This window comes from Nuphar pumila, chromosome 5 (assembly GCF_984573655.1).
Source record: "Nuphar pumila chromosome 5, dmNupPumi1.hap1.1, whole genome shotgun sequence".
Lineage (NCBI taxonomy): Eukaryota > Viridiplantae > Streptophyta > Magnoliopsida > Nymphaeales > Nymphaeaceae > Nuphar > Nuphar pumila.
Genome location: NC_143253.1, coordinates 45,318,599 through 45,332,910, shown reverse-complemented (window position 1 = coordinate 45,332,910; position 14,312 = coordinate 45,318,599). Strand labels below are relative to the sequence as shown.

Genomic DNA, 14,312 nt, shown 5'->3' with positions numbered 1-14,312 from the left:
AATTCCTTTTGGTCTGTAATAACTCTCTTACTCTGATCCCTTCCTTTTTATCCATGACAAAGGGGGAGAAAACCTGTCTCCATTATTGGAGAAATACTCTCTTTAAACATTTTTCAAAATTTTTATCATATTATTATTTCTATGCATAATGTCTTTTTGACAAGGGGAGCATATTTTGTCATCATCAAAAAGGGGGAGAATGTTGAGAAACTCTGTTTTGATGTCACATAATATGATACACTGTCTCATTTGATTCTATATAATATGATAATATGCCTTCTTGAAAAATGTTATATTATGACTGGATATGTTTTGCCATAAATCTAACGAGTATTTGATGCAAGGATAATCTCACCCAAAAAGGATGGAGTCCTCCTGTTCAAGTACAACTATGGTGCAATCATACTCCTTGAAGAAAAGCTTGATGAGTTATGCATTACTAAAGAGCATCCAAAAAGTTCGGCTACCTCAAGATTGAAGATTGTATTTTTCTTCTTTAGAGTCATATGTAACAAAACCTTCAGAAGCATGCATATTGCATAGTACATAACCATTCATAAAAGCCATATTTCATAAAAGTATACGATAGTTTCAAAAAGCTCCTTTTTGAAAACAAATCATCGTACCTTCTTACAACCCTTCATGAAAAAGATATTTTGACATGACTTCAAAATGTAATAATTGTACCTTATATCATATACAAGACAACTTGAAAAGTAATGTTTTTAAAGGAAGAAAAAAGACAAAACATGAAATCGGCTACACCAAGAAAAACAAATATAATACTAATTGAAAAGACTCTAGTTACCTTCTTTAAAGAAATGATTTCAAATATAGGAAAAAGACAAAACATGAAATCGGCTACACCAAAAAAAACAAATATAATAAAGTTTTTTGAAATGACTCTAGTTACCTTTTTATAAACCCATAGAATGTCGACTTACTTGAAGTCATCATTCTCTTTGTACAAGCATTAAATACCTCCTGTAAAGAATCCTTGTTAAATATCCTTCTCAAGAATATCGACCTTCTTGTAGTCCTCATTCTCTCTGAAGACTTTGAAAATCACAACATAAAGAAAACACTTGACATGACCATGTACAAATAAATATCTCAAAGAACTCATTGTACTTACACTCATTTAAAGTAAAGAAGTACTTATGTACCTCAAAATCATTAATTAGAATAAAGACAAAACTACAATCCAACGTTCAATGTACTATTGTAAGAAATAGACTTTTGCCATAAAATATGTATTACCTAAAAAATTACAACGACTAGTGTACCCCATACTTCACTGTTTATGGAAAAAGGCATTCTCGAATTTCTCTAAAGATGTTTTTGAAAATGACATGACATTTCACATCTCAAAAAGGCTACGATTTCAAAAAGCAACGACTACTTTTTTAAAAGCTATATAAACACACTCAAATAAACTATTCAACATGGAATGAAATAGACGTGTGAGCTTACAACGAGAAAAATTCCTATTCGATATTTGAAAAGAGAGCCTTGAAAAAGAAAGAGAAAAAGAAAAGAAAGGAAAGAGAAAAAGTCAAGTCCAGCTCTTTGACAAAGAGCATCTTCTGAGTGACAAACAGAACATTCTGAGAATCCTTCATTCGTGCATTCTTATCATTCTGAAGGTTCTATAGGAAGTATTGTAACTCTGTTATTCACTGTTTCCCTTCTTTGTTGAAAGAAGTAGACCTCTGTGAAAGAGGGTGTTGCCCTTCTCTGTTGAGAGAAGAAGACCTCTGTGAAAGAGGGTGTTGTCCTTCTCTGTTGAGAGAAGAAGACCTCTGAGGAAGAGGGTGTTGTACTATTTATCCGGTGACTCGGATGTTATAGTGGAAAGCTCAAGTGGTTTGCTTGGGGACTGGATGTAGGTCTGGGTACTGACCGAACCAGTATAAATTCTGTGTTTTATGTGTTGTGCCTTATTGCCTGATTATTTTATTTTATCGATCTTTATCGTATTTCACTATTCACCCCCCCTCTAGTGGAATTTCAATATGGTCGGGGTCGATTATCTAGTATGAGTTTTAAGGAACAAGTCTGAAACAGAAACCAATTCCTTGCTACATGTAATGCAATAAATTCCAACTGGATCCAAATTTATACACTAACGCTAAATCTAGCTTTGAAAACAAAAGCTTTATATGTGAAAAATGCAAACGATGACCATATCTAGGGGTGGCAAAACCTGACACGACTCGCCAACCCGCCTCTTAGGTGGGTTCGGGTTTGGAAAAAAATGAACCTGTTTAATAAATGGGTCGACCCGCCTAACCCGTTTATTAAACGGGTCGGGTTTGTGTTAGGGGTATGCCAACCCGCCTGACCCTTTTAATAAACGGGTTAGGCGGGTGGGTCAACCCGCCAACTCGTCTGCCAACCCGCCAACCCGACCCGTCAACCCGCCAACCTGAGAACCCGTTTACCCGACCCAACCCAACCCATTTATTAAATGGGTTAGCGGGTCGTGTCGGGTTACCCGTTTATTAAACGGGCCGGGTTCGTGTTTGCCATAGCCGACCCGTTTAATAAACGGGTCGGGTTGAGGTATGCTGACACGCCAACCCGCCAACCCGACCCGATTGCCACCCCTAACCATATCTGATGTATATTGGCCGGATCAAGGTTAATAAGAGCTGAAGCCCAAATTCAAGTTATAGGTCCGAATGTGAATATGATGTAGTGAAGGACTTTATATGGTCATAGTGATTCTAGGGAAGAAAAGACTGGAAACAAGTTCTTTTTACATGCACAAATAGAAGTGTATTGGATTTGATATATATCCCCAAAAAGTCATCCAACAGATTATGTCCAAATCTGATCATGTATTCAAATCTTAAGGTATGTTTGGTTGCTCTTTACAAATGTGAAAGTAAATCTCATGAGAATCAAAATCATATGATTTGGAGTCTAATGAGATTTCACTTCTCATGTTTGGTTGGTCCATGAACCTCTAGCCACCACTAGGGTGTTGTTTGAGACCCAATCGTCGTTGCTCAGGTTTTGGTGAACCTCCAGCAAATTTTGGCAGCCTCACCTCCCCCTTCCTCCTTCCCTTTCCCATCTACCCTTTCTCTAGAAAGCTTTTCACTTATCTCCCCTCCTTTGCTATGTTCTTCTTCACCTAAGTGAGTTCTTCATAAGGGAGAGAGGAGAAGAGAGAGAAGAATGCTGGGAGGGTTCCCAACATTCACCTGCACTTTTTTGGCAGAACTCGTAAATAGTGGTGTGATTTCGAAAAATGTGATTCAAAATCACAACCCTACTCATGAGATTTTGAATCTCATCATGGGTTGAAGTGATTTTGAATCACATGAGATTCAAAATCATGTGAGCCCCAAATCTCATGTTTGGTTGAGCATGAGATTTGGGGCCATATGAGATTCACTCTCTCATTCAAATCAGAAAGTGAATCTCATGTGATCGAACCAAACATGCCCTTAGTTTTAACTTTCATGTTTGAGATTAAGGTGAATAGATTAGTGTTGGGTGATTATGTCAATAATAAGTCTGCTGAAGCGGGTAATCTTCAGGTGGGGTCACCGACACCCAAGCCCTTATGGAGCCCACCAATGAAAGGCACAAGTACAACCAGTGGGACAAAGAGGTCAGCACCTTCTTCCCAAGCTCGCTACCACTTAGGTGATCTGGTCAGGTGTATGTCCATATCCAATTTGACCAAAACCCAAATTCAAGGTGTGAGCATAAAAAACTCGACCTGAATATTATTTACATCTAACTATGTTGTGTTTGATTCATGATTTTTATGGGATACCCAAAGAATCGATGATTCTTTTTTTTTTTTTTGGGGGGGGGGGGGGGATAGTAAGAAATCGACCTAACCTTACTTTTTTTTTTAAATGACCATATTATATGGCAAAAATAATGTATTTTCAAAAATGCCCCATAAATTATCAAATCCATCGAATGCACAATACCACAGGTTCTTAATTTTTTTTTATGCTTTTACCCCTTACAAATGCGAATTTTTGATTTTCACACATCGTGATACTAAAATAATATACCTATGAAACTCGTTAACAAAATCGCATCGGAGGTTGCGATATTCCAAAAAAGATTACAAAAATCCAAAAAAAAAATGAAATTCGTGACTAGTTTTGCATAAAGGATTGTGAAATTCTGAATTATTTACGAAAGCTCGATATTGCAAAATTACTATGAGTATCGCACATCATGTTGTGAAAATATCTTTAAGTATTGCAGAAGTTCGTAATTTATAAAATTTTGAAAGGGTATCACACGACGTATTGTGAAATTACAAAAAAATTATGAAAGTTTGATATTGTGAAAAATTTTATTCACATTGCACCTGTATTTTGAAATTCATTTTTGTTGTGAATTCTCGTCCCATATAAATGCGCATTTATATTTTTTTTCTTTTTCTCGTTTGTATCTAGAAAGAGCAGTAACCCCAATCCTCCTTTTAGAACCCCAACCCTTTTGTCGATTCACGTGAAAGTTATTCGCACCATCTCGTGTAAGGTTGTTGTATCCTTCTTCACTTCTCTGGTTAGTTATTAAGGTGAGTTTTATACAGTGTATCTATTGTTTTATTGCTTTTTCTTATTCTTTACAATATAGTTTTCTCTTTTTTTTTTTTTGGTTGTTGTTGTGAACTTATTATGTATGTTTTGTTGTTGTGGATGTTATCTTATGTAAACATGTAATATTTATTATTGGATTTACCATTTAGGGTTTATGATATTTAGGAATTTTCACATATAGTTATTCATTTTTGTCCGTTGCTTGTCAATATTATGTGGTTTTGTCAATATTTACCTCTATTTGATTGAGGCTAGGGTTGATTCAATTAGTTAGATGTAGTTGAGATTGATTATGCATAAACATTGAATAAGGGTTGTGGGGGTATTGTGATTTATTATCGATTTTCAGAGTTGTTAACTAAGTGATACGTTGTGCGGTTGGTGTAAGCAGTTATGATAGTTGCTGAAATGATATTTGTAAATTATTGTAGCACTGAGCAACCCCTTTGAAGATCTACAATGATCTCTAAAAACATCAGTTATAAGGTATTTGTAGCATTAATATCTCATAAAACTGGATAGATGAAAGAGTTAATGATCCTTCGGTATAAGTGCACTGCAAAATTAAATGGTAGAGATATATGGATGCGTCTCGTGAATGACGATGATGTTAAGTCAATGTTATATAGGGGCAATATTTACATAGTTGCTAGTAAAGCTACAAGAATTGACAATGTTAGTCATGTTAAATAAGAAGTTGGAGGATGCATAGTTAAATATGAAGTGATAGTGTTGATCTCGAAAGTATGAAATGCTCTTGTGAAGAGTGGCATATTAGTTGGATTCCTTGTAATCATGACATCACATGCATTTTGTATGAGGGAAATCTTTGAGATGATTACTACAACAAGTTTTATATAGTTGAATCATATTGAGCAACATATGGTACTTATCCATTTAATTTGATGATCGATAATGTCTCATATGTCGCTCCTCCGACCCTTATTCCCATCTTACTATCAACTCCAATTAAGAAAGTAAGGCGACCTAAAGTGAAGATATGAAGAATGGAACACAAGGAGGTCGTGCCATATAAGTACATTGTATGTCACCAGTTTGGCCACAATAGGCGAAAACATGATTAGAAAGTAATGTATGAGTATTCAATGCATTTTGAAAGTAGTCTATGACACGCTTCTTTATAGTTTATATAATATTTTCTAATTAAATACTCAAATTTAATTATCTACAAAGTATAATGTCTACTATTTAAATCATAGGTAGCTCGGGATGTCTAAATGTGGTGCAAGCAAAGAAGTCACCCGACACAATTGTGATGGCTAAGACTAAAGAGATTGTTTTGATAAAGCCAAAATATAGTAAAGTGTTATTATTTTTCAAAGAAACTTTGTTGGTCAATGAAGTAAGTATATTATAAGTTTTTTTAGGTGTGTTTTGTTCTGATCATATGTGGATTCTTTTAAAAATAATATAAGCGTATTTACCTATTTTATGTAATACCTAAAAAGATTCATAGTCAGACTTAGTAGTTTTCACAGCAAAAAAATAACAAAAGGACGTGATTTGCAGAACACCATTTACATGACCCCGTACTTCTTTGTGAGTTTATAAAACAATGTTTCTCTTTTTTTATTCATTCTAATAGAAATTAATCAATAAACATTAAAAATCATAGCAAATGCTTAAAACTCTCCAATATCGAGACATGGCACATGCATGCTTCAAACCTGATCGTTTGTCATATTTGTTCTATGAATGTGACAAGGTATACACTTACATAACATAAAATTTAAACTACAAAACTACCTTTAAATTGATTTATGTTGCAGATCTTGATTCCTGTAAATTGGGGCAATTATAACTAGGTTCTTTGAGAGATGAATATGAAAGCGAAGGAGTTAAGGTTATATAATTCAATGAAGACTGCAAAATATGTTGATAGAATGTCATAGATATGGTACGTAACGTTATTACCTAGTCAATATTATGTTTTTTTTGTTCAAGTACTCATTCAGTTTAATGTTATGTTGCATGCTCATTTTTTTGCATAATGGATTGGTTACAATATTTATGCAGAATGGTCGACCACTGTAATGCAAGACATTCCTAAGCAATCAAACTAGTAATTATTGTTGTACATGTTTGTCCACTTGGTATATGAATTATATAAGTACGATTATAGAATATGTATCATTTTGTATATGTAATACTTGGGATTAGGCGAACCATTAAATTTCACACAGGTATACTATGTTGTTGATCATGTTTTGTTTTTTTTTCTATGATATTTGTCGCATGTTTACTGAGTGATCTTTTTTCAAGATCATATAACTGCAGTTAGGCATCGAATGATAAAGTTCAATAAACATGAAAGGAAGATCATCCGTGAGGAGTGGAAGAAAATGATGGCTAAGGTTGTAGCAATGAAAGCGGCTGAAGAGTCTAAGCCAGACGATTTACTTGTGCTTGTGGATGTAAAGACAACATTGGACAATGAGGTACTGGATGATGATAAGAGTTTACAAGAGCTCTAGGCACTCATGGGTATTGTTTGTTGATGGTTGTATATATAATGACTTTATAATTTTGAGAGAATAAACAATGAACAATTTTATGAAATTTGTATTGACTATGAATGTGATGTATTGACTAAATTTCATGTGGATGACTATGCATATTTTATACTATGAATGTGAACAAGGTATTATGTATTGACTATGGATGTGAAAAATTCTACATGAAATTTTAAATTTATGTGGGTGACTATGCAATTTTTTTACTATGAATGTGGATGACTATGACGATTTTTTACTATGTAAAGTTGGAAATTTCGGACGTACATTGCAAAATTCCTTCTTAATTTAAAAAGAATAAATAAAAATTTGCACGTACCTTGTAAAATTCATTTCTAGTGCAAAAAATCATCAGTTACAATTAATTCTTCTCAAAAAAACAAGAATCAAACAACTTCATTCCCCATTATATATATAACTTATTTTCCTCAAAATACAAGAATCAAACAACTTCATTCCATGATATATACATAATTCATTCATAAACAACTTCATTACCTCACACATGCACACATTCATTAATTTATACATAACATGATAAAGTTCAATTAATATACATAACAAAATTCAAGAATATACAAAGTTCAATTAATATACATAACAAAATTCAATAATATATAGAGTTTAATAATGTACACCACAAAATTAATTATCAAGCTACAAATCACTATTCATATCGCTTTAGGTGGTCTTGTAGCTCCTTGTTGTAATTTTGCAAATGAACGATAAGACCACCGTGATAGTTAAGCATCACCCTTAGCCTAACAACTTCTTCCCTTAAAGAGACTATTTCTTTCCTTAAACTCTCTTATGAAGAGTGGTAGGTAGCACTTGTTATAGCCCCAACTTCCTTTTTGATGTGAACCTTATCTCTCTCTTCATCTCTGTGTACATCGGTTATGGATTTCCTGTTGATGTTGTTCCCATCGCCGTTTCAGTCTTCTAGTTCATATTCAAACAAAGTACCTTCTTCTTCTCCTTCATTGTGTCATGAATTATATTACTAACTACTCCAAGGTGACAGGGTGTTCGCTGAACAAAGCCAAACTGTCGAACCACTTGGTTGGCTAGTTGTTGCTCAACTTCGTTTATGTTGTGCAGCCAAAAATCACTCTTCGTGAGGTCTCTCACGTGCATAACCACATCATCATGATCCTCAACTACACGTAGGGGCACCATATTACTTAAAACATAAAAAACATCATGAATACCTTCAAAAAAAGAATGAACACCTCCAACAAATTATTTAAAGAAAACTTACATGTACTTTGGTGATATTATGTAATTGTGCTATCCAAGATACCCAATTGATATTAGAACCCAACCCTCTTCGATCATTTATATCTTCTTTATCATGTGTTTGTCTCCATATTGCAGCACATGAAAATTCAGGAAACGGGTTACGTCTCAAGGGCTTTCAAATGGATATGTGCTTACATATCTAAAGTTGTAAGGATCAATACAATGATTAGTACCACATTAACGATTCATAGATAATGAATGTAAAGATATCAAATAGAAAATATAAAAGAATGTATATCTCTAACAAAACCAATATAACTGCAATATTTTTTATGCCAGTCTTGCACTAAGATATATGTGTAAAAGAATGATAACTCTCTATGCATATTCATCAATGAAAGTCAATGGTTACAATAATTCTAAGTACGATCCATGAGTCATCTTTTCACCGAAGTCGATAAATAAGCATCTACCAAAAAAGTAGAGCCAGAATGCTATGATGTCGTTCTGCAGATTCTTTTTGCCATTCCCTCCAAAAGTCGGTAGTAGCTTTCCACCAGAACTCTGTCAATATGAGGTCATAATGGTTCTTCAACCATGATAACTTGACCTAGCACTATCCCATGCCAAATCGTCTGCATTTATAAGGACACAACCCAAATCCTTGAATTCTCAACACTGACGCCTAGTCATTGGCTTTCCATAACACTTCAATCTGGTGATTCATGCCACATCCTCCAATGTAACCATCATCTCAATGTCTTCGAAGTTGAATGTATTTCACGACAAACTCCAAAACTGCACAATAGAATCTACGAGACTATCGCCAATGTTCTATAGCATGATCTTCAAGAATTTTAAAAAATGCATCTGATCCAATAAATTTTATGGGATTTCGTCGGTGCTAGAAACTACGAGTGTGCTTTGTGCCAGAAGAATCATTGCACGCGTGGTGGTGGAGGCTGATGTAGCTGGTGCACTCACATGCACATATTTAGTAGTTCTAACATTTTTACTGATTAAAATGCAAGTATATAAACACACAAATAAACACATGGCTATGCATAGCATGCATGATACATATATACAAACTAGTGATAATTATATGAAGTGCAGAATAAACATGATTTATTATCCGATCAACAAAAAAATTAAAGAATATGAAATAAATTTTTTTAATGGATGATCTAATCAATATTTTCATGTGTCAATGTTAACTCAAAGACTTTTTTTTTTTGTTCTTGAAAGATAACTCAAAGATGTTGTTTTAAACCTTATGTTCATGAATTATGCTTACACAAAAACATTAAGTGGTTTGTCAATGCTTACACACACAAAAACATCAAGTGTCAATATTTATGCTTACAAACATCACAAAATATGATAGTATCTATGCTTACACACACAAATATCAAGTGACAATTATATATGATAATTTTAACAGCCATTGAATATAAAATCGATAATGAATATACAAAATAAATGTAGAAAACTACCTATCCAAAACTACACCTGCAACCCACATCAATTGTCTCTCGACACTAGACATTGTTTGTTGTTGTGACCTCCTACTCGAAGCATGCACTCTGACAGAAGGAAGAACCTCCTATGCACGATGTATTCCAACATGATTCTCCTCTATTTTTGAGTTCTCATTCTTCTCGACTGAGCCCATAATCACATCTACTACCTGAGGACCTTCCATAATTTTCCCAAACCTCACTCTCCTCCACATTTTGGGTACCTACTCTCCTTTAATTCATGCACAACTTGAAGAATTGCCTCCATCTCCCTCGCCACTACCACTACAAGTGGTCACATATCCATCTTGTTCAAGCCAGGTATTGAGGTTGGCAACAACCTCAATGTGAGCTAATTGCTTAAACTTCTTCACTAATGAGTCCCCCTCCCCTTACTTCAATACTTTTGGTATGAGAGACAAATATTTGGTCGCAATATCATCAACTTTTCTTGTAGAATCAACCAGACTTGTGGGTCAGTCTTAAAATTTTAGTAGTTGATTTGTTGAAAGTGCATACAACTGCTTGAATGAGTGCAAATTTCAACATTGTAGATCGTTAATGTTGTATTTTTGGTGGACAAGATCTGACACCTAGATTTTTTGTGCTAGTGCAAGATCTCTATCTATTAGAGCGACATGCCTATTGTATGTGTTAAGAAGTATCTCATGAAACATCACATAACCGCTAAATCCTAGAGGTTCTTTAGTTTCAGGCTTAGGCTCAATGTTATTTTTCTTTTTTGTGATGGTAGGTGTAAATTGTGTATTTTTTCTCTTCCTTGATGTCATCTCGTAATAAAAAAACTTAATTCCTACGATAACAAGAGGGGTACAATCATAATTCAAACATGCAATAGAGACAAACAATTTTCTATATTCAAAATGGGACAAATCAACACAGAAACAACAATAATAGTAAAATAGACAATGCATCAGAAACAAAACAAAATGTCCAAAGTCGAGGAAGGTAACTGACAACACAATAACATAGACAATGCAGTAAAGGGATTTTTGCAATAAAATAGTCAATGCAATAGAAACAATAGTAACTCAATAAAATAGACAACACGTAAACAAAAATGACATACAAGTGGTGTTTTCAAGTATAAACAAAATCGAAGAAACTCACACGCAATGTTCTACACACCGCCATCAACTGAAACTCACATGCAAATGTCAAAAAAATCGATTAAACTGGATAATATACATAAAAAAATAAGCCAATCAAGAGACGTAACTGGCACATATAACCAATTAAAAAATTTATTTTTATTGAAAAAAACAATAGAAAACAATTAACTAGAAAATCTAGCCATCGGTAACCTTATAAAAAAAACTCTGTTAAGGGACGCTGATGAAGTCATTGCCAATGGTTTTACTGGAATATTCATAGGTGATTCGTTGAAGGGGTGCCAAAATTCAGAGTTTTTCACCACTGGTGAATTGTCGTCGATGAGAAATTTTTAAAAAGTTGTCTCACCAGAATATTCCCCTGAATGTCATCAAAAGATCATCAAAAGATTGGGAACCACAAGAACCTTAGGGTTGCGAAAATAGAGCATCGGGATGCAAACAAGGGGTTGAGAAACAAATCGTTATTTATGTGAGATAAAATTTTGCAAGAAAAGGGTATTTTCACAATACGATTGCAATACTCGTCATAATTTCACAATATCGAACTTTCACAAATATTTCAAATTTTTGCAATACTTCATGCAATACTCGTTCAAAATTTTGCAAGGTACAAACTTCTGCAATGCTAAAACATATTTTTGCAATGTGCCTTGTGATACTCACCCGCAATTTTGCAATTATCAGACTTTCATAAATTTTATGATTTTCACAGGTAATTGCGTGAAACTCATCATGAGTTTCATAAATTTTTTAGAATTTCATATTTTTTTTGAAATATCGCAACCTTCAATGCAATTTTGTTGATGAGTTTTGTGGGTGTATTATTTTAGCATGATGATTGCGTGGAAATAAAAGATTTGCATTTGCGAAGAGTAAAAGCATCTAGAAAAACTTGGGATTGTCTATTAGGCGAATTTGATAAATTGCGAAGCATTTTTTAAAACACATTATTTTTTTTTTATGTAAGTGACAAAACATATACAAGGACCCAATTCCCCTCACCACCTTTGGAACCAAGCCCGGACATCAAATTCGGAACCAGATCCGAACCATTGACGAATCTAATTTCGTCCTCTGACCACCATCCGAACCAAGAAAAATTCTCCAAGACACCCTTCCGAACCTCAGCCACACCCCACCCCACCCCACCTCAACCTCTTCCCAGAACCATACTCAAACAAGCTCCGACCGTCCAATCATCTCAATCGGGCTGCGCTCGGAGATTCGTGATTGAAAGGCGTCTCTACGCCCCGCCGTCCCATAAATAGAGAGAGAGGCGTTAAACCCGCATACCAGAGAGAGAGAGAGAGAGAGCCCGATTTGTCTGCGTTTCTTCATCTCTATCCGTTTCCCGTCTTCCCCCTAACTTCCCCTTTTTCCGATCGGAATCTCACCGGAATATTCCTTTCCGACAGTCACAATGGTGCCCCAGATCGCGAGCGTGACGCCCGAGCCCATCGACGCTTCCGATCTCCTGTCAAAGCAGGTCGAAGCGGTGGCGACGAAGGCGTGCGGCAATGGGGCCGCGGCGGCCGGACGGGATCTCGGGAAGAAGAAGAGGGTATGGTTCTCTCCACCTGAATTCGCTTGCTTTGCTTTCCGAACCAGTTTTCGCGAGAATTATGGTTTTGAGGGTTTTAGATGCAGGAGACTCTGTCTGTGGTTGCTTTCGATTTGGTTTTTCTTTTATGGCTAGGGTTTGTGTGTTGTTATGTCTGAGTTAAATTTTTTTTGGAGTTTTCCGTGGAATTTTTAGGCGAATCGTTCGGCGAAATTGAAGCAATGCAAGCTTGATGCGAGGCGGGAGCAATGGCTTTCTCATGGTATGCAAATTGCGATTTTCTTTCCTCTATTTATTTATTTATTTATTTGTGGTTGGCAATTTGGGTCCTTTTTTTTGCTGAAATGGATTATGTTTGTGAATTCTGGGGTTTGTATTGACAGTTAAGGATAAGGGTAGGAAAGATGGGAATGGGGGCTCTTCTCCATCGACAGAGAGAAGCAGATCGCCAGAGAATTCAGATGATAGGTCTGTGAGGGATGCGAACGAGGTTTTGGAGTTGCATGACAGCGACTTGGAGTCACCCACGAATAGCTCGGGGATTAGTGTGGCGGGCGATGGCCATACAGGATCGAGGCCAGAACGGCCCGGCACGAGCAGCAGCAGCGGCAGTTGTTCAGGGAGTGCCAGCATAAGCGACGATGATGACGATGGTAGCTTTGATGATTGGGAGGCGGTAGCTGATGCATTGGGTATGGATGATTTACAGAAACCCTCGACCGAGCCTTCCGCGGGTGGCAGCATCAGCGTGTGTTCTGCCCCGGTAGATAGTGATTTCCTGAAGAATTCGGCACGCTTTTCAACAGAGGTTGCAGATCAGGGGATTCTTAGACCGGAATATAAGGGGAAGCCAAGTTGTTTCGAGAATAACCGGATTGATCGTGCAACCACCTGTAGGGCATGGCGGCCTGACGATGCTTCCCGACCGGTTTCACTACCAACACTTTCTAAGCAGATGAGCCTCCCGGCCCCATCGGAGAGACATCTCTCTCGGGGATCCATGAATTGGGGGAGCCTTGGAACCGATTCTTCACATCCGTCCTCCTGCCCTATTTGCTATGAAGATCTTGACTTCACAGACTCAAGTTTCCTTCCATGTTCATGTGGGTTCCGGTTATGTCTCTTCTGCCACAAGAGGATCCTTGAAGCGGATGGGCGGTGCCCTGGTTGCAGGAAGCAGTATGGGCCTGTAGGTGAGGACACAAAAGGATCGCCACCGGTAATGTGGTTGTCTCGCTCCAGCAGCATGCGTGTGAGACCTTAGAAGCCTCTAGTTTTGCTTATATTGTAGTGGTGCTACATGTACGAGCAGCTTTGAGTGTCTTGTGCTTCTCATGAAGATGTGAATATAGCTTTAGGCTTGGAAGAACTTTAGGACAATTGAGATGATTTCTTATATAATCTCAGTTCCTATTCTACATGGTACATATATTGGTGTAGGATTTGTCTGTTTTTTCTTTGAACAATCTGTGAATAGATAAGAGGGGTAATTGATATTTTGTCGAGAGGACCAATAATTCCAATAAACTTCTGTTGGATCATTTTCATAACAGCCTTTTTATTTGGATAAAATATTAGGTTTACATATGCACTGAAATTTGATTGCGTGAAAATGACCTTGGTAGATTTACTGTATTCTTGAATTGTACCTTTTATGGCTTACCATGAGGTTTTACCTTGTTTAAAGGGTCAGTGTGCTAAAGATGTTAGTTAAGGTGCAAAAGGCAGATCTTTTT

General features: G+C 36.2%; 2 protein-coding genes across 2 annotated transcripts in view; one reads left to right on the top strand and one right to left on the bottom strand.

Annotated features, from left to right (window-relative positions):
• LOC149837491 (uncharacterized) overlaps positions 1-14,312 on the bottom strand; it is a 171,718-nt gene that overhangs the window by 54,926 nt on the left and 102,480 nt on the right. The window lies entirely within an intron of this gene.
• Positions 12,305-14,126, top strand: LOC149837492 (uncharacterized). Its single transcript, XM_090006073.1, has 3 exons — positions 12,305-12,576; positions 12,772-12,838; positions 12,960-14,126. Exons 1-3 carry the CDS (start codon positions 12,436-12,438, stop codon positions 13,838-13,840), a joined length of 1,089 nt encoding a protein of 362 aa, XP_089862199.1. The 5' UTR covers positions 12,305-12,435; the 3' UTR covers positions 13,841-14,126.

What these genes read in the sequence shown, in the direction of transcription:
- LOC149837492 (XM_090006073.1), top strand. Translation starts at nt 12,436, where the DNA reads ATGGTGCCCCAGATCGCGAGCGTGACGCCCGAGCCCATCGACGCTTCC. An exon ending in ATCTCGGGAAGAAGAAGAGG is followed by an intron (nt 12,577 to 12,771) that starts GTATGGTTCTCT and finishes TGGAATTTTTAG; the next exon opens with GCGAATCGTTCGGCGAAATT. An exon ending in GGAGCAATGGCTTTCTCATG is followed by an intron (nt 12,839 to 12,959) that starts GTATGCAAATTG and finishes TTGTATTGACAG; the next exon opens with TTAAGGATAAGGGTAGGAAA.